The sequence below is a fragment of the Chiroxiphia lanceolata genome, chromosome 3, assembly GCF_009829145.1.
Source record: "Chiroxiphia lanceolata isolate bChiLan1 chromosome 3, bChiLan1.pri, whole genome shotgun sequence".
Taxonomy (NCBI): Eukaryota; Metazoa; Chordata; class Aves; order Passeriformes; family Pipridae; genus Chiroxiphia; species Chiroxiphia lanceolata.
Genome location: NC_045639.1, coordinates 13,866,393 through 13,887,213, shown reverse-complemented (window position 1 = coordinate 13,887,213; position 20,821 = coordinate 13,866,393). Strand labels below are relative to the sequence as shown.

At 35.5% G+C, this 20,821-nt stretch overlaps 1 protein-coding gene across 30 annotated transcripts in view; it reads right to left on the bottom strand.

Annotated features, from left to right (window-relative positions):
• Positions 1 to 20,821, bottom strand: part of NRXN1 (neurexin 1) — a 711,718-nt gene that overhangs the window by 632,552 nt on the left and 58,345 nt on the right. For 22 of the 30 annotated variants that reach the window (XM_032683731.1, XM_032683732.1, XM_032683768.1 and 19 more), the window contains one exon: positions 2,384 to 2,401. The exons of the other annotated variants lie outside the window; for them this stretch is intronic. In XM_032683731.1, the coding sequence (XP_032539622.1) occupies positions 2,384 to 2,401 (18 nt within the window). The remainder of the gene's footprint in view (positions 1 to 2,383; positions 2,402 to 20,821) is intronic. 30 annotated transcript variants of the gene reach the window in all.

Here is a 20,821-nt window from a genome sequence, read left to right as displayed (position 1 = left end):
ATACCTACCTTATGTTATATTTTTGCAATCTATGGATGAAGGCTTTTGGAAGAGTGAAGAATTACTAGTACAGTATCTGTTCCACTGAGTGGTTTAAAATGGTATAGCTAAACCTAGCATGATAGCAATCACTGCTAGATTTTAAAAATAAAAGTCTGCTTGTATTAGAGAGTACCACAACAAATAGTCATGGAAAGTTCTAGCCTTAATTAGCCACGTATAGGCATCCCATACATTGAAAATACTCATTTGTGCAGTTACTTCATTAGAGGACTGATAAAAGCCTTTTCTTTGTGAATTAGGAATTCAACATTTAGTAGGAGTCCCTCATGCGTGAGTCACTCCAACTATATCCTGAACTTGGCTCTGAGTGGAGAGAGTTAAGGGGTGCAGGGTGGGATAGTGGAAGTAGATATGAAGATAGGATATTTTCATAGTTTAGTGTGTGAGTTCCATGCAGAGTACAGGGCCAAAACAAAACTTAAATGTGATAAACCTGCAGTGAACATGTTCAACCCTAGCACAACTTCAGTAAAATGAAAAAACTGTAGCCTTTCCATACCAGCAGTATATATATATATATATATATATATAAAATTAACTCTGTGAATACTAAATATTTCTCAGTTTTATGTAGCCTAAATTACAGAAATGTTCAGATATCACAGAGATCAAAGATGAAAAAAATCTCAGTTAAGTTTTCATGTTGTGCTTTGGGTACACCATTCTATGCTTCCATTCTTTACACATTCATCCTTTATAACTTTAATGTATGTATAAGTATCCAGATCTGTGTTGGAATAAATTTAAGGTTGCAGTTTTAAGAATTAGATTCAGGTAAAGTCTGGATTAACTGTTATCCAGGCTTTATCTTGTACCGCTGTGCATAAACAAGTATGTGAAATGCAATTGAACCTCCTTATCTACTCATACTGAACCTAATTCAAATTTTAAGACTCATGTTGACACCAGCAAGAGTCTTATGCACAGATCAAATACAAGATTAGGTAGTTCTTTCTTGGCTTTTATATTTTTCAGTTAGAATTGCTATCCCAGTGTTGTTGAAGACATTTTTATCTCACAATGAAAATGAAATTGTATTGTATGTGTGTGACAGTGCACACAATTAAAGCACCAGAATTGTTTAAATTTTCTTTCTCCTCGGGTAACATATATTTTCACAAAATTGCACAGCATTGTCTGTGTGTTAAATCTGAGCATCTCTTTTCACCCTTGAATAGAGTAGCATAGAGAAATGCAGTACCAATACTTCCAGGTTTCCTTAGAAAATTGCCACTGAGCAGGCAGTGGCCCATGGTGACTTGCAACCTGCATGAACTTAGGCCTAACACTGGCTCATTAGAGGACCCTGGGTCAGAGTAGTTCCAGGGAAGTCACTTTGCATATGGTTAGTTTACAAATTCCTTGTTTTAAACATATTTTTAAAAATATTGGAATAAAATAAAAGCAATTTCTCAGTTTAGATAGATAAATTAATTTTTCAGATAGATAATCATTTATCTAATAGGCAAAGATTCACCCCAGAGAGACTTAAAAGTACTTGTAAATAAAAAAGCACCTGCCCCTTTTGGCTTCTAAGCAAAAACACAATATTGATTTCCTGAAATAACTGATCTGTAAAACACATTCTGTACCTTTAAAACTATCATATATTTGTATGATTTACCAGCTAATAGACTTACTTACCAATATTCAGGCTAGATGGCATTATGCTTTAGTTTCCACTGCCCTAGGTCATACTCTCTTTAAAGGTACTTAATTACATACCAACATAATTATTAAAATCACATACTGCTTCTTTCCAAAAGGCAAGTGCAATATGCTGAAAAGTTAAACAGAAAATCTTTTTATTCTAAAACTTTGTGCTGTAAAGGATATTAAAGTAAGCAAGGTTTATAGTGTTAAAGAGAAAAGCGCTTTCCATTTTCCTAAGCAATTAAAAGATAGATATTTAACATGCATTACTTTCTTATCGGGAGGATTTATGCTCCACACTAATGAGACAAATAGTTTCTTGAAGTGTTTTTCATACAGAACATTAGAAGAAATCAGTCCTTCTGCAAATCTCCTGAAAGATTTTGAAGGGTGATATCAGTCATATGAGTACAAATCCCATTGTTTCAGTGGGGATATTCTGGAATTACACCATTAAGGTCAAGATTAAAATGGAGCTTTGCTTGTGTTCTGTATGGAAAAAGAAATCACACTTACTTAACAAACCTGTATACCTTTATGGGTAAAAAATTCAACTTACCGTATTGAATGAATGTGTACTTTTATAACATTAAGCAGAAGGGAAAAAAAAATCACTAAACAGAAGGGAAAAACAAGAGCTTAGGAAAATAAGGTAGAAAGCACCCACCTTCCACATAGTTGTCTTCTGTAAGCACATAACAGGGAAGGAGAGAAAAGGAAAACATTCATTAAGCAGCATGCAGACTGGAACTTGCCATTGCATGTCTTCATCATGCAAGGCATCAAACACAACATGCAAGTGCTCCATTGCTACAATCCAGAGGGAAAAACAAAAGCACCAGGGAAGCAGTGTTTCGTCTATTTAACAAATTTTATGTGATATGAAATAAAACATTACTCTTTCCAAAGTGCAAAAATTGTACAGGATTTACTGCAGCTCTTTGTACGTGCAATTATTATTATTATTAGTCATTAATCAGAGGATCTTCTTGTAAGACTTTTATAACTATATATTTTAAAGTCACCAGTCATTTGTGATAGGAATTCTAAGTTAATTTGGTATTATTTTCCTATTCTGAATTTTCCTTAACAATCTATACGAAATAGGTGATTTTAAATTGCAGATAAGCTAAATTTTTGAATATGCTGTGAAGATGTTACCACAGGCAGCGTGTCTGATCCTGCAGTCATTACTGAGGCACTCACTCTGGTCACTGGGTCAAATCTCCAAACCCAGTATGGAGAAACTGGTATTTAAACTGGGTTCAATAAGTCAGAGTTATAGAACCATGTTGCACAGCATTTGTCAGCATCAGAAACCTGTACGTCTTTAAAAAAAAAAAAAAAAATCAACAAATTCTCTGCCTGGCACAGCAAGCAAAGGCCACAGCAGTCCCAGGCATGGGTTCTGCCCCTAAAAAGGCTGCTATCAACAAGCAATAATTTGGCCTTCTATCCTCAACCCAACACTAATGTGGGGCACGGAAAATAAGGTTCTCCCAAAGCCTACAAAGCAAGTGAGGACTAGGAATTGAGCCTCAGCTAATGAAGCGGACAGAATTTAAAGCTGAGAAACAGGTTCAGTGTCCTAAAATTCATGGTAGTGTCTAGTCTTTAGCTCCTCCACTGGGTGGGTGATTTTGAGGGAGAATGTCTCTGTTGCCCACTATGATTCTGACCAAGGAGAGGATAGGAGAGAGTACAAAGATATCTCAGGGGAGAGAAAAATGGGAAAGGTAAATTAACAAAGGAAAACAACACACAAGTCAAGGATATGGACTGTGTGGAACCAACAAAGAAATGGAGGAGGGTGACAACACAGCAGTCTGCTTGGGAGATCTCTTCCTGCAGTTTGTGCCATCTCCACCAACACTTCCTGGGGACTAAGCAGAAGCCATTGCAAATTGAAGCCCAGTTCTGTCATTACAGGTCATTTCATGACCATGAAACTAAACTAATTTTGATAAATTGTAAACCAATAAATAAATAATAAAACAAGTTACACAGAACTGGGCTCAATGATATTTCTTAAGCGTAGTCATTTCCTCCCAGACTGTGTCACTTATCATAGTGAAAAGCCTTTATAAGTTAATTCCAGAAAGCACTGAAAAGTAGCATCATAACAGACAGTGCTCCAACAAATAATTTGAAAAATCTACCACTTTAAAAAAACAACTACTGTAAATGATGAATATTAAGGGTTTAAGTTTCTCAGTTTTTAGTTGTAATACTCATAGGTCAAAGCAGATAAAGTTATTCAGTTTAAGATATTATAAGTCACCTTTTCCATTAACACACTCTAAATTTAAACTTCTAAAATCTCACGGTCTGAAAGTTTAGTAATGAAAGTGCAAAGGATGCATACTGTTTCATGCATTTAGGAAAGTAAGAGACTGAAAAAAAAATACAATATCAAGAGCCGTATGCCTGTTGTGAGTGGGTACCTCCAGAACAATAAATCGAATAAAATTCACCGAGAAAATGAAAAACACACAGTGTCACGAGATAAAGATATTATGTTCTATATGCAGTGTAAATTCCAGTGATATTTGGGCTATTAGAAATAGCTACTTTTAGCTCAACTTTGCTGGAAGAGCCTTCTACCTTTAACTGCTTATAGTATTTCCTTTCTCTAAGTCCAAAAAAACCCCAAACTCAATGGAAAATAAATTAATTATTTCAATTGTAATATAACTTCAGGCTCTTTCATCTAATTCTGGTCATCACAGTGTTGGTAAATAGCTATACCAACACTGCCATGGCATTGTTTTGGGTGCCACGTTTAGCTTAACATGATTATTTAAAACTAGCACATGAACTTGTTAAAAGGTCAATTTGGTTCCTCATGATGTCAAAGTCAAAGAAAATAGTTCTGAAAATGATGTCACAGGCAGTGACAGATGGTTAAACTAATCTGGCTACAGGGTTTAGCATATTTTTTTATATCACAAGCCCTGTTCTTAGGTATGTCTTTTATGATGACTTTCACCAGAAAGATTTATACTAGCTAAGCAGCTTTCCCTAAATGTCTGATTGATTAAACTTTTAACTTACAGTAAGTTAAGCTATCAAAACATTGCCAATTCAATAAAATTTAAAGAGCTGAATTCCTACTCCGTGAATAAAATAGCCAAACCCCTACGCGTCAGTAAACAGCAATGAAAATTCATTCCTCAACATGTTTTTGTCATGGTAAGTTAAACCATCTTAAACAGTTTTGCAATCTAAGAAAAAAATTAGTTCAGCTTCTTTATGGTACTTTACAAGGTTTTTACGATAGATTACTGTTAAGCAATTTTCTTTAATTAAAGTGGTTCTTTTGTGATGGCAGATATATTTCCGTATCACTAACGCTTTGCTTGCTTTTCCTGATTCTCATTCTCTTGGCATGGCCTATTCTTCTCAGCAGGCACTAAGAAGCCAGAAGACCCAAATTCTAACTTGGCTTTTTATTCATTTTGCTTACTCCAGCTTCTCTTCAAAAAAAACCCAAACCAAACCAAACCAAAAAAAAAAAAAAGGAAGAAAAGGGAAACTCTTTTGAAAGCCATGTATACAATCAAGTTGCAGTTCAGAGTGAACAAAATTTTCCTCATTTAAATCAGGAGTAACTATTTATACCATTAGAGTTGCACTGGTAGAGCTGTAGAGCAGAGCTGTATCGCACGTTTCTATCACTGCTGATCCACTCATAGCCTGAATTTACCCACATTTACATCCATCCACTCTGGGGGTCCTTATTGTCTACTGAGTAGCTCTGTTGACATCTATGGAACCAAAGCCTTTCAAGACCCAAAATGGCAACTCCTAACTGCTGTAGGCAGCGGCACAGAACAACTCTTTGCCTTTTCTGCACCAGCTGACTGCATAGCCCAGGTACAGGACAAAAGGGACTGTCAGTGCAGCAGGAGAGGAGTAGAAGGGCCTTAGAGCCTCCACAAGCACTGAGACAATTGGCCAGACATGTAACTTTTCCTTCAGCATTCTGGGTTCAAGTAGATTTGAAGAGCCCTCTATTTTTATGTTAGACCAAGCTGCTCTCTCGAGCTAGACAGTTTTTCATCCACTGCAAATGCTTATTTCCTAGACCTTCCCCGATGCCCACCACCACCAAAAGTAAATTGTACTGCTACTTTCGGTGTTTACAACCTATTTCCTTTGGCCAAAGCCTGCTCTCAGTGCTACTGGTGTAATCTGTTGACTGTGTATATTGAGCCAAATGTTGAATTGATTTAAATCTGGGGTGACAGAGATGAAATCAGTAGAACTGTACAACTTACACAGGTTGTGAATCTGGCTTATTATCTTCAGATGAATTGTCTCAGCCTGTCCCTGTTGAGCTGAGAGTAGAATCTACTCCATGGTTTTTTGCAGCAAAAGCCCAACTAATTCTAATTACTTTAGCATATCACTACGATTTAGTGACATATAAAAATGGAACTAATGTTTTTACAGTATCTTTTTAATAATTCAAGAATCACTTTATTATTTGGCGATTCTTCATGGAAACCTTGTTTTTTAAAAAAGATAACTAACTGTTTATATGTTTAGTAGTTATTTCTGCTATTACATTTTTTCATCTGCTAAAATATTTACACCTGAACCACACAGAACACAATATTTCACCTGCAATTATATAAGAATGGCATTTTCATGATAAACAGAAGAAACAGTACCTTAATATTTTGAAGTTACAAAAATAGAAATAACATAATAAGAAACAACATATTAGAAGAGGCATTTCTATAGGTTTGTGGTTTGTTTTTTTTTTAATCACAGTTCAAAATCACATTCCAGCATGAAGGATATAACAGACCATAGACACAGATCATGAAATTTCAAAGGATATTCAGAAGTATGACTACTGAGGAAGTAGCCTGAAATAAAGCTGTATTATGAAGGTGTCTTGCAACAAAAATGATGGCTAGAAGTTTAAGATACAAAAAATAATGCAGTTATATTTCTCTATAAATTTATCTACTTAAAAATCCTGTACTTGGTAATGTCATTTCAAGGGGCAGATTTTTCTGTGAGACTGCCCCCTGCATCTCTTGGATAATGTAATTTAGCCTGTCCCATTAGTTTCTCAAATTGTTAGAGAAATTTGTTTTATTAACATGTGGTTCAAAACAAAGTATTTGGAAAGGATATGAAAACACGAAGTATGTTATCGAGTATGTTATAAAGCATGAACAGCCATATTGTCAACAATGATGAACTAAAGCAATACATTGAATACCTGTGGCTATTACCATTGATCTTCTCAAGTGCTGTGTACCTGACAAATTCCATTAGGATTTATTTGCATTTTTTAGAAATGTACTTTTGAAAACCACTGTACATATTGATTGTAATTATTGATTGTAATATGAATAATTAGACATGTATTATATAGATAACTAGTGCAGAACTCTGATTGTGTAGCAGCCTTCTTGAACACTAGGTAAATAAGGAAACAACATTTCCTACAGCTGGGCTTCGTGGACAAAAGTTTGGGATTCCTACATAAAATCTACAAATCTACCAGAATCTAGGGCTCCTATGTTTCCACATGGCTCCATTAGGTCTCAAGTCAATGTAGGGCCTCTCTCAGTCTCCACAAAACTTTGGATAGACCCATTTAGAGGACTTCCAAGTGCAGTGGGTAAAAATATGACAGGGACTCTAATGATTTTTTTCTTTTTTGTGTGTATGTGTGAAAGGGAGAAATTTCAGAGCAACAGGAATTTGGTTCTGTTCTAGCTCCATTATCTCTGTGAAGATCCCTTCTTTTCTGGAATGACCTGTTCAAGACCTGAGAGAAAGGTGAGATACTGTCAGGAGCACAAATGACCTGTCTTGACTGAAAATAAAGACAAGGCTTTCTGGTAAATGAGGATCATTAGGACAAAATTAGATGGTTTTGCCAATTTTTTTAGAAGACAAAGTCATCAGCCCAAGTTCAGTACACTTCTGTAAATTCTACAAACCTCCATGAATTTATTCTAGGTGAGGTCACCTTTTCTGGACTGTGCTATGTATCCCAAGTGCTTTGAGAATGAAATAACAAAAAGATCATTTTAGTTAAGGTATTGTAGATAAGCTCCCAGTATAAAGCAGCAAGTAGGAGGGGCAGGGCAAGTTTTTAATGCTCAGGCAAAGAAATAATGAACAGAAATAGAAAATGGCATTACTTTTTGTGACATAACTAAAGTCATTACTGTGTTTAGTTCCAATACTCATATATTTAAAAGGAAGTAAAAAATGAGAGAGGTTTCAAAAAAAAACTTTCTCCACAGTGATTCATGTCACTAAAACCCTTAGAAAACTCAGCAACCATGTCTTACAAAGAAAGCCCTAAGATGTTCATCCTGTTGAATATATCCAAGATGAGATTTAGAGGTGTCTTGAACCCAGACTGTAACTATCATTACTGGGAGAAAGATTCTTGATAGCTGGAAGTCCTTTCAACCAGATAAATATAGGGATCAAGAGTCAGAAAAGTTCAAACTGAAAAGCAGATGAAACTTTTCAAAAAAGATAAAATAAGCATTGGAAATTCTAGGAAATTCTTCCCTGAAATCTTGAGACAGAGCCTTTCCCTAAGAGAAACTGTGTATCAATTATTGCTTTTAGGTTGCACTGTAGGTATCACTGGAATAAATTTTGCTTTTTGCCATTTAGGAGGTCAGGTTAGTATTTTCACAGCAGTACATTCTGGCCATAACTCATATGAATATATGAATTTACTCTGGTTAAATGAGAACAGAAGCCAAGTATAAAGAGCAGCAAATACTTTGACATCCTGCTAAACAAGAAATGTTCAAAAAATTGTTTTCTCAGAATCAATCTCGGCATCATTTACACAAGCAGCTCACTAAGAAATATTTCCCATGAAGAAATCAAATGAGTGAAAAAAAATCATTCAGACAAATACCTATTTCCCCCTATTGTTTGCAATAGGAAAATATCCCTCCCCCCAATTTACTTCTACATCTTGTTATATTTTTTAATACCCTCTCCAGTTATCTGCAGATGAGAAACAGAATCAAAATCAAGGCATAATTAAATGACTACTCTTTCTGAGGCAACATTTTTGGTGCTTTTTCATTACTATGCAGATTTATCACTTTTCTATCGCTTATCATCACAAGTGTATCAAACATGAACTCATTCAACATTGCTTTAGCTTAATGTTATTAATATTTGATGATTTTAGCATTACATATTTTTAGATATTGCACATCTGAATTTCTATTTTTGCTTCTTTGGAGCCACAGCAGTCAACAAATAGGTACATTTTGATACTTATGTCTCCTTTTTCTCAACTGCTTCCTGTAACTGACATTTTTGGAAAGTTATTTGTCCTCTTATTTTAGTAATTTTTATCATACTTCAAAATAAACCTGGACTGACTCATGGGAGAGATCATGATGTAGATATACAAATGACTGCTTTTTTAATTATATTACAGTCCCAAATGATTTTACTTTGGCCTTATTTTGTCACCTCAATAAATTTAATTCTTTTTCTCCAAAATGGGTCTTGCTATTCTCATATTTACTGAACTTACAACCTGTTTGCAGTATGTCAATGCTTTAAAGAAATTTGCATCAATCACTGGGGCAGGCATTCTTGCATCTGTGCCATGGCTGCAGTAACAACAACCAGGAATCAAAGGTTTTTTAGTAACTGAATTTAGTAATGTTAATAATAGAGATAATGAAAAGAGAAATAAGTCATTTGCATAAGTGAGGGCCAGTCAATAACCACGTTCCCTCCTCACTGTTTTAATTTCTATGTATAAGTAGGAAATGAAACACAATGTAAATCTATACATTTTCCTTAGTAATCAGATATTCTTTAGGAACTGCTGCTCTTTTTCCATTTGTCCTCTGGAACCATTTCTCTGGATTTCAAACATTCAATTTCCATTGAAAATCTCTGAGATTTGCACACTTTGACTTGTGCTTTTGGACCTCTTCCTTGTAATCAGTAGGAGTCTTCTTTCTTATCACAGAGAATGGATAGACTAGTAGAACTAGGAACTGATGGTGTATATGGTCCACTTTACATGGCCTGACTTTTTTTTCCTGACATTTCCTTTGGATTTTCTTCAATTTAGCCCTGCTGGGTACATGACATGAAAACATATTTTCAGGCTATTCCTATCAAAACCTCTCATACAGAATTAACTCTTCTGGCTGGCAGAGAGTAATTTCAAGTACAGATTATGTTCTATGAAAGTGATACAGGGTGACAAGGGTATTTCTATTTTAAGAATACTTGTTTAGAAATTAATTTGACAAACTCATAACTGATTTCAACAACTTTGAGAAACCATTGCAAAATGAGGAATAAAGATTTTTCAGAATTACTAATGCTTGTTTTGATGTATGTGAGAGTAGAAACTGGCCCAATATTTCCTTGTTGCTCTGTGCTTTGTGTAGTCGATTATGTTTATCCAAGAGGCTGCAAAATCAGGCCCCAGTTACTATCAGAAGAAATCAAATCCCTGTCCAATCATCCTTTCAACAAAACTTGTCTATTAGACCCATTAATAGAATAGGATTAGCTGAGCTGACAGTGAGTAAAAATGCTGTGCAGTGACTGAATGGCAGAAGTAATTTTCCAATTTTATGGTAGCTTTACAGAGGTGATGATCCATTGGATAACATGAGCAGGAGACTCAAAGGAGGAGAGGTCAGGGGTTTTGTCCATGAGAAGGGTATTGTTTTTAAACAATGTTTCCTAAAACTTTTCTACTGGTTTTGTATTGTACAGTGGGCTATCTACACTTGCACAATCTCTACTGTGTAAATATAGCATTTCTCCTTTATAGTACTTACTAAAGGGTGAAGACATATACTGCACATTTTGCCTATCTGAGATGTTCACTCAGGCCCTGACTCTGTAGCTGGATATTTGTGCCTTCCCAGACTAGTATAACACCAAAATTAACAGGACTGCATGCAAAGCCAGCCATAATTTTGTATTCACACGCTGTCTTTATACCAAAGTGAGGAATGTTTATGTGCTGTTGTGATGCTATAACTTTAACACAGGTGGCAGAGGACAATTTGGTATGAAATGTTCTCAAGAGTTAGCAGCTAAAAATGTAGAAGACGCAATGTACACAATTAAAAATAGAGTACCAATATTCAAAATCACTTTGTTGTACAGTTCTTCAGCTAGTCACCATGAAATTTTCTTAGCTACTACTGAGATTCATTTTGTGGATGTGAACTGAGCTGAACCTGCCTCTGAAAGAACAAACCTTCTGTTCATTTAAATGGGAAACCCCTCTTAAGTGAGTAGAGTTCTACTTTGGAAGTCAGCGTAATGCAACCAAGTTCTTAATCTGACATCAAATTAAAATTTAATCACAGCTATCTGTGACTGCAAGTGAACAAAATAGATATCTTTATTTTTTAGAAAAACTCTGAACTTAATTTTCTGCTTTAGCAGTCTGCAATCATTTCAATGCTAATGCTGAATGTTATTCTGATTAATTAGTTGTTATAGATAATGACAATTAATCTAATTACATGAAATTTTAGTGTTAAAAAGATCAACATTTCTTCACTTAAAATCTAGTCAGCCTTAGCTTAAATAGGAAAGGATGTATTTTTTATTTCCTCCATAGACTTTTCAGGAATTGTGAAACAATGAAACCTTTTTTTTTAGTAGCCACATGAATACTTGGATTGAACTACCATGTGTACAGAGTACTTACACGCATCGAAATCAGTAAGATTCTTTAGAGCTGTTCTTGACTTTAATTAATCACTTTCATACAAATTGGTTAAACAGTTATTTTCTTGGCATGAGAATATATGATGTAACTTTTATAATGCTAAAAGTGAGGTAAAAAACATGCAGGCATTATTTGAGAGTAGGTGAAAAAAATGGGTCCTGACAAGGAGAAACTTTTACCTGATGGGCTTTGGCAAACCTCTGATTGACAATGTTGTGGTTGGCTACAGTGATTTTTTGTCTATGACTGTTTCTATCTCAGAATTGCACAAATAAAATTTCTAGTGGAGGTAGAGATTTCAAAACAGTCACACTTTTGGGTTTTATAGAAATTAACCCAAAACAAGTTAGAGCTAGTTCTTTTCTTCCTAAGAGTTAATAACTATCACAGAATCACACAATGATTGAGGTAGAAAAGGCCTCTGGAGATCATGTGGTCCAATCACCCTGTGCACACAGGGCCACCTAGAGCTGACTGCCCAGGGTCACGTTCAGATGGCTTTTGAATAAATCCTGTGTTGGAAAACTCCACCACCTCTCTGGGTAAGCTGTGCTTTCTCTCTGTGGATCTTATGAGACACAGTGCCAAAGGCTTTACTGAAATCCAGATAGACAACAAGAAGTTTATGAAGTTGGTCAAGCATGACTTACCCTTGGTGAAGCCATGCTGACTACTCCTGACGATTTTCTCATCCTTAATGTGCCTGGACATGGTCTCCACGATTAGATGCTCCATCTTGTTTCCAGAGAACAGAGTGAGTCTTATCAGCCTGTAGTTCCCTTGTCATCCTTCTTGCCCTTCTTGGAGATGGGAGTGACATTTGCATTCTTCCATCTTTGAGTACTTCTCCCAGATGCCATGATTGACCAAAGGCTATCTAGAGTGGCCTCATAATCTTACAGCTCCCTCAGCATATGTGGGTGTATCCCATCTATCCCATCAGGTGCCCTGCACTTATTTATGCTCAGTTTGCGTAAGTATTCCCTGACCTGATCCTCTTCCACCAAGGGTACATCTTCCTTGCTCTGCCCTTTCCCTTTTGTCTCCAGGACCTGGGATTCCTGAAGGTTGTTTTTGCTAGTAAAGGCTGAGGCAAAAAGGCATTCAAGACCTCCTCCTTTTCCATGTCCTGTGTCACCACATCCCCTATCTTGTTGACAATGGGTCCACATTTTCCCTGGTCTTTTTGTACTTATTTCCCTGGTCAATAATGTACTTATAGTAGCCCTTCTTGTTGTCTTTGACATCCCTGGACAGATGAAATTCCATTTGGGCTTTGGCTTTCCTAACTTCACTCCTGAATGCTCAGGCAATGTTTCAATATTCCTCTCAGGCTACCTGTCCTTGATTCCACCCTTTGGAGGCTTCTTTTTTTCGTGTTTGGGTTTGGCTGGCAGCTCTCTGTTCATGCACACAAGGCTCCTGTAGTTTTTGCCTGCCTTCAAATTTGTTGGGGTGGAACTCTCTCGTGCAGAGAGGAGGTGATCCATAAATGGTCCACTCCTTTCCTGGATCCTCTTCACTCCAGGGCCTTATCTCATGGGACTCTTCTGAGGAGATCTTTGAAGAGGCCAAGGTCAGCTCTCATGAAGTGAGATTTCTTCTCTCCTCTGTGTCTTCAGGGTCCTGAACTTCACATGGTCACTGCAGACAAGGTTGAAGACTGCCTTGATCTTCACATTCCCAACGAGCCCCTCCTTTTTGGTGTGTGAGATCCAGCAGACTACCTCTCCTGACTGGCTCTGCTATCATCAATACACTGCAGGAGCCTCTCTTATTGGTTAGATTCTGCTGTATTGTCCCTCCAGGAGACATCAGTGTGATGAAGTTCCCTGTGAGGACCAGGGCCTCATCCATTTTTTTTCGTCCTGGTCAACTGGACTATAGCAGACACCCACTATAATTGTAATCTTTGACAATTCTTGAAATCTTCCTTATTACCTTTGTTCCTTTCTGAAAGATATTTCTTGGATAGCACTCTGATGCTCATCTTCAATCACTTTACAACCGACATTACCTTCAGTATAACTCATGTGAAAATTATTTTTTGTTTAGTTATGCAAGTCATGCATCATAATACATCAGTACGGTAGCATGTAGCCAATGAAAATGTGTCAAAGCACTTTTTCTATTGTCAGCTCCTCTACAGTTGGCAAATTGGTTAGAACAAAGATGGCATCAAGATAAAGCAACATAGGACTCTTTAGTGAAGAACTATTTCTGGTACAAAACTTTATCAGAACCAATTATAATAACTTCTCACAAAAACTCTTCCTCACAAAAAGTTGTCTCTCTGGTATATTTCCCTGTAGTACATAAGAAATGGACAGTAGAGAATACTGTATGACCTTTCATGAGACTGAGTCAAATAGAACTCTAGAAGGAAATTAATGAGAACATCTAAATGTAGAGCTATAGAAGGAGTATCAGGGAAGACATAAATATTACTGGTTGAGTATTATGAATAAATATATCCATTAAAATGTGTTCTGAATGTATTTCTTAGATAGCATCATTTTGAGGTTACATCTTAAGCAGGATATAGAATGGTATTTCTTATATTTTTAAAACAAAATTTTAATAAAAAGTGGATTAAGTAAACTGTCCTATATGGAAAATCCTTCTCTGTAAGGTAAATTCTGGCAAATAACAGAAATCTTTTTTGATTGTTAGCCTATTATTGAAATGAACACACAAATCATCTGCTTCCTAGTTTTAATTCATGAAGAGGAGGAATAATTCTGAGGTTCCCAAAGTGGAAAAACTCCTACATCTAAACCATAATTAAAATTGCTCTCTGGCAGAGTATTTATGTCATTAGGCAATTAACAGAATTATAATCATGAAAGCAAGGATCCTGTATCATATAACCTATGTACTTAATCACGTTAACAAACCTCCCAAACAAAGCACAAACATTTCTCACATATTTTTTTTCAATCACATTTTCAGAACAAGGAAACTAACCATCTACTACGAGAGAAACTCGTATTTGAAGGCGGTGGAACTTTTATGAGTATATTTTGAATACATAGTCCACATAAGAATATGCACAGTCATTCATGTGATAATAATACCTTATGCAATGTAAAAGGTGTATAAATGTAATGAATGAAGCCAACATAGTGAACAATAAATGATATTGTATGGTCCAACTAGTGATATATATTAAAACCAAACCAGAAACAATCTTCACACTGAACATGTGAAAAAATTTTACTTCACTAACACAAAGCTCCTCCAAAATGTCACATCATGCCAAGGAACAGAAATAGATCACACTGAACTGCAGGAAAAGTCTCTTTACAATTCAACAAAACAAAAGCATATGAAGGTGCTTATGAACTTGAAAAAAGAAATATCAATTAATAGGATTTTGAATTTTTGTATGTTGTTTTTTTATAGGAAATAGTTCAAGGAACTGTGGTTCTATAATTATAGCTTGTTCCAAAACAAAATTATAAGAACTGTACAAAAGCCACTAACAATATAATTTAAATTATTTTCAATAGCAAAGCCTTTTTACATAGCAGGTTAAAAAGTCTTGACACTTTTTCTCATTCTGCTTTTTACAGCTTTTTGCAAGTACCTTCCTGCCTTATGAAATGTATACTTATTCCAAAAGTGTCTGCTGTGAAGAACATCTAATGCTCGTAAATAATTTGCTTCTTAGAAAAAGAAAAAAAATTCAAAGCACATTTCCCAAAACATGCTTGTAATGCATGGAGTGCAGCCACTTCATTTTACTTCCATTAAAACAAACCAGCTCTCCCTCCCCAAAAACCCATTTGTCTCCAGAAGTGCTTTAGAACATAAAGGTCTCAAGTGTTTTTCTTTTATCACTTTGAATGTGCTTCAACGTTCAATATTGACAACTACTAATTTTTATCCAGTCTGCATTATTAGTGAGTTACCACCACTTTCCATAGGGGGCCAAATTCTTAAAACACATCACCTTCTGGTTAGGGCATTGCCATAACCTTTAAGCAGCTTTGCTTTTATCACTCTTACATCCTGTGTCAAACTGTGTCAAATGACATCTATATGTATTTAAAACACATATAAAAGATGTATCCTAACAAATACTACGATCAAATTACATTAAAAGCACATGTCCTTTATGTAACGTCCTACATCACATGCTTTTCCTGTCTCCGGTAACAAGTAGCCTGATAAGAAGTGTAAAATTTAAATACTCAAAACAGGTAAAGTACTATTAAAAAATAAGTGAGATAGAAAAACTGGGCGGGAATAGTTCTCATGCATTACAATGGGATTCTCTTTAGAATACATTCAGGTGGGATAGAAATATTTTCATTAATTTATACAGCTTGGCTAAGACCTGGATTTCTCCTTGATTTTCATGGTTTATCTGCTGTGCTGCTACTTGTCATCTGCAACTCCCACTGAGGTCTCCTGGTGAATCACTGGAACACAGTGAGTTCATGAGTACTTATTTTCTGCCAGGGAAGCATTTCTAATCAATAGCTTTTAGTATAATGGAAGTTACCACAATGTTTTCAAGATCTGGGTTTATGCTGTAGTTAAAATGAGCTTAGTCCCATCTCTAGTGAGTAGTTGTTGCTTCACCAAGCTGCATATTATAAATTAGGTCAAGGCAGTTTGTATAAACTGGTATTTTATAAAATGAAACAAAAGCAACACAGAAAATGTTGATATTATCACAGGGAAATGATCTTCATATGCTTTATTTGTGAATGCCTACATACACGTATTTAGATACATATTTAGATATGATTTGAGATAGTAAAAATAGGTCAAATAAATTTTTGATTTGAATTGATTTGAGTCAGTATGCAGTGGGAAAGTGTAGATTCTGATGGAAGATATGGTTATGTAAACCTCCACTGAGACAAGAGAGCTACTTCAAATGTATGCAGACTGGTTGAAGTCCCTTATAACACAAGTTCAAATCTCTGGTTGACACACCCATAAACTCATTTAAAATTGGAATTCTTCTCTTAGAATTGCTTCATTCAACTTACATACACTTTGGAGTTTTAAAAGAGGAGACAGGTATTTAGGAAAAAAAGATATCATACAAGTGTTGGCTATTTTTTTCTCATTTGTCAAAATACGGTAAAAATTGCTGTAGTCACAACCATTAAATGAGGTTAGACAAATTCAGAAGAGTGGAGTACAGATTTAATGTGAGTAGAAACAACACGTTTTCTAATTCCCAGTTTCTCCAGAATCTGAAGAAGGGGGTTCACAGGTGCTGGAAGAAAACAAGGGTACAAAGAAAAACTGAAGTTCACTATGTAGCACTAGCAGCAGCCATGCTTTTCTGAAATGAGATAAATGTCCCACTGGAAATTGCAGGTCAACAGGAATTTTGCAACTGGATTACAGGATTGGGCTGTAAAGGCTGAAGTTTGCATAGAGAGTTTAGTCATCTTTGTGCAACAGTGACACTCATTTTGGTATCATTTACATATAAATATGTTCTCACTGAATTGGACATTCCCCCCTGGAATTTGGTAGTTTTCTTAGCAAATATAAAGACTATATGCCCATTAAAGAAGAATGACAACAACAATAACAACAGCAATAGAAAAATAAAAATTAAAAATAAAAAATGGGAAAATAAGAAGAAAAGTAATAGCAATTTCTTTGGGGAAAACTAAGTACATAAGAGTTAGTGTAACTTAGCACAATCCCATGAATCTCACTGACCTTGGGAGGTTTTCTAGGAGTCATGCCTTAAACAAATATTTTCTGAACAATTAAAAAGCACTGGAGCCACTTTTTTTTTTTCTTTTTCTCTTCAGGTGAAGTGATTATTTTTTCTTTCTGTATCAATTCAACAAATATATTTACTAGGGCCATTTAAAGGAGACAGTACTGATATTTCAGATCTGTTCCTGTATATCTTCTTGAGACATATGGCCATGTGAAATAAACTATACTAAGGCGGGTAGTTTTGTGTTTGGCACTTTTTTTTTAATATATTCTATTTAAAAAATGAGTTGTAATTTCAGGCTTAGGTAGAAAAAAAAAAGAAAAAATATAATTGCCTTTTTCCACCTTCAAAGAATAGTCTAAATATATTCAAGGCAAACTATGAACACAACTGTGAGTCTCTGTACCATTTGAAGTCTTTCCTCATTGTACTTCTGGTGCAGTGCATGGAGAATTATTGACAGCTATAAAAGAAAGGTGAAGGTCAGTTTATCAGTCAGGGTTAGACTGAAACTAGTTGAGCTTGATATCCAGGGATAAAAAAAATTACACTCATTCATCAGTGTGAATTAGTACTCCATATGCAATTGTTCAGAAAGCATTTGGCTGGTTTGGAAAACACAGTCTTAAGTTATAGAGAGTCTTACCAACAATAATACCTCAAACGAAGTAATTCCTAGGCAATACATTTTCTGGCATCCTTCTCTGCCATGGAAAGCATAACTTAGAGAGATCTTGTTCACACAAATTGACTGGTTAAAGATCAGTAGCTTAGGCAAGTACACATCTTTTCACTGAGAAATCAGAAAACCTATATGCCCAAATTTGATTTCCAGTGTAGCATCAACAAATCCTGTCATTGTTATAAATTGGTTTGTGAACAGAACATTACAGGGCTAATTTAATAGTGATTTGAAAGGAAGGAAAAATATTTGTAAACAAACTGAACAACAGAAATGGATGAACTGTTTGGTAAAACAGGACACATCGCCTTGCAGAACAGGACCCTCTCTAGAAGAGATGAGGTGAATATCAACTTACACGTAATATGCAACTACATTCATTGCTACACAGATGATTAAAAAGGTTTTGAGGGCTGCTACATTGCATTATAGGGATACAAAATATACTTTAGTAGACTCTGGAACTCTAACACACTCATAGCCATACTCCATATGGACGGAAAAAGCACAAAACCATACAGCCCTCAAAAAACCACGTAGGAGTTACACAGTACCTTGAAAAATCAGTGTCTGAGAAAGCATTTTCATCCCTTAGGACATGAGTACCACTCCTCACAGAAAAGAGTCACATAGCCATGATGTTATGAAAAAGATGGAAATGACAGTTCACAAGACTATTAGTAAACAAATATCAAGAGAAAATAGGGGTCTTGATCTCTACAGGTAGCTACAGATATACCATGACTCCAATATGGAGTTCACAGAACATTTATAGTTACTAAGTAAGGCAGAGTAACATTTACAACAAGCATTTAATCTTGTTGTAAATCTGTATTTTACAGGTGAATTTACTACTTGGGGGAAAAAAGCCCTCTTAAATTGGTTCTTCTTCAGGTTAATTTTTGCTCATTCTACTTATACTCCTTTTTTTTTAATTTTTGAAGCTTGGTCACTAAAAATGTCTGTCCAGTTCACTGATCAATTATTCACACTTTGTTAAGCAACAAAACTTCTTCATGATTCTATAGTGTGTTTCATGGAAGGACCTCAGCAGCTTACATATACAAATGCCTCCATGAAGCAGGCAGAAAATTTGGTAGGAAATAGTTCTGTGCAAGCAGAAGTGGTGCTCAAGTCTGATGTGAGAGTCATTCAATTGAGGTGAATATGTGTATCTAGGACTCCTTCTGCTCACAGCTGAGCAAAAGAAAACACAATAGGAGAATTTTAATTCAATTCAAGAGAAACCATAATAGAAGATTTGTATAGGCTTAGACATATAATATTTTGTCTACAGGTAGGTGATGTCCAGATCAGATGAGAGATCAGATAGGAATCATACAACCATATAGTATTTTATTGAAACAGGAGAATTATTTAAATTGTGTTTAATGCTGCTTCTTCAGACTATAATACCTGCAAAAATTGTTGTGATCTTTGAGATGGTGGATTTAATTCTAAAACTCTAATTTTTTAAGTAGGTAAAAATACACAGTGATGAATGTGATGAGAATTTGTGACCACCTTATTTTATTCACCTAGGAAACTAAGGAGGGAAAGTGTCCATGGAAGTTGTTCATTGTCTTAAATAACAGAATCATAGAGTATTCTATGATTTGAAAGGGACCCACAAGAATCATCGAGTCCAACTCTTAAGTGAATGGCCTGTATGGGGATTGAACCCCCAAACTTGGTGTTATTAGCACCATGTTGTAAAAGCTTGTATATTCTAAGAATTCTGGTTGTTCCTCTATTTAGACTACCTGGTTTTGTTGTTTTGTTTTGTTTTTTTTTTAGTAATAGTACTATTTGAACTACTATTTTTTGCAATTGGCATCATAACAAAAAGAGGTTCTCCTACTATTAATTATGTGGGCAAGAAACAGATCAGAATCTTCTGCACCCCAGATATGTGTACTCATTTTTAGGAAATGCCTCCCAAGTGTAAATTTAATTTACTGCAGACTTTCCTTTTTCCCTTTGGCTTTATGTCTCCTGTAGAAAGAATTGTAGTTTTAATATGAAGAACAAAATGTCAAACAGAAGAAAATAAAGAAGACTTACTTTTTTTTTTCCACCAAGAGGAAAGTTAAAAAAATCTCTTCTTATCAAGCGTAATAGAGAAGAAATGGTGTTATATAGGCAGAAAAACTTTCTCAGGAGAGAAATAAGGAAGACAAATATTCAGTTCAGTTGGGTCCAAACTACAAGGTCTTCAAAAAGCAACCAAAACAACAAAAGCACCACATATTATTAATTGCAATAACATCACGTGCCAAAACATCAAGCCACTTCAGGAAAGAGGTAATTACAAACAATTCACTCTGACTTCCTCATCTACCTCTTTGTCTCACTACAGAACCCAGAAAACAGAGGTAGGAGAAGTAGAAAAGTTTCACCAAAAGTTTATGTTGTTCCAAACATCATTCTGTCATTTCTTTGCCTATTTATGACCCTGTAAGGTCCAAACCAAGCAAACTGAAATATGATTTGTGTTGTTGAATTCCTTTCCCATTTTCTAATCATTCTAGAAAAACACTGCCACAGCTCCACTTTTTTTACCACTACTGTCCTTTGGCTTGTCCCTTCCTTCCTTCCAGAAACAAACTCCTGCTGAAGCCCTCACCCTCTGTTGTTAGTCAAAGTAGAAACAAGCAGGAGTTTTCCACAACTTGTCTACTGGCAGTAAGGAAGAGAAAAAAAAAAATAAATCATTATTTCTAACCCAAAGGCAGAAATATTTCGTATTAAAAGTCAAATAATCACATACTGAATTTTTACAGCTACTAGCACTTTTTGTCTTTGGCCTTTACTGTACTGTAAGATTTAATCCTGTGGCCACCAGCTCTAAGCAGAATATTTTACTCCGTTCCAAGGATATATCAATGTAATTAATTGTGATAAAAACCAGACCCATCCAGCATGTTTTTCTGCCTTACCATAGGATAAACTCTGTGTCAGTCCTTATAATCTTTATCTAATG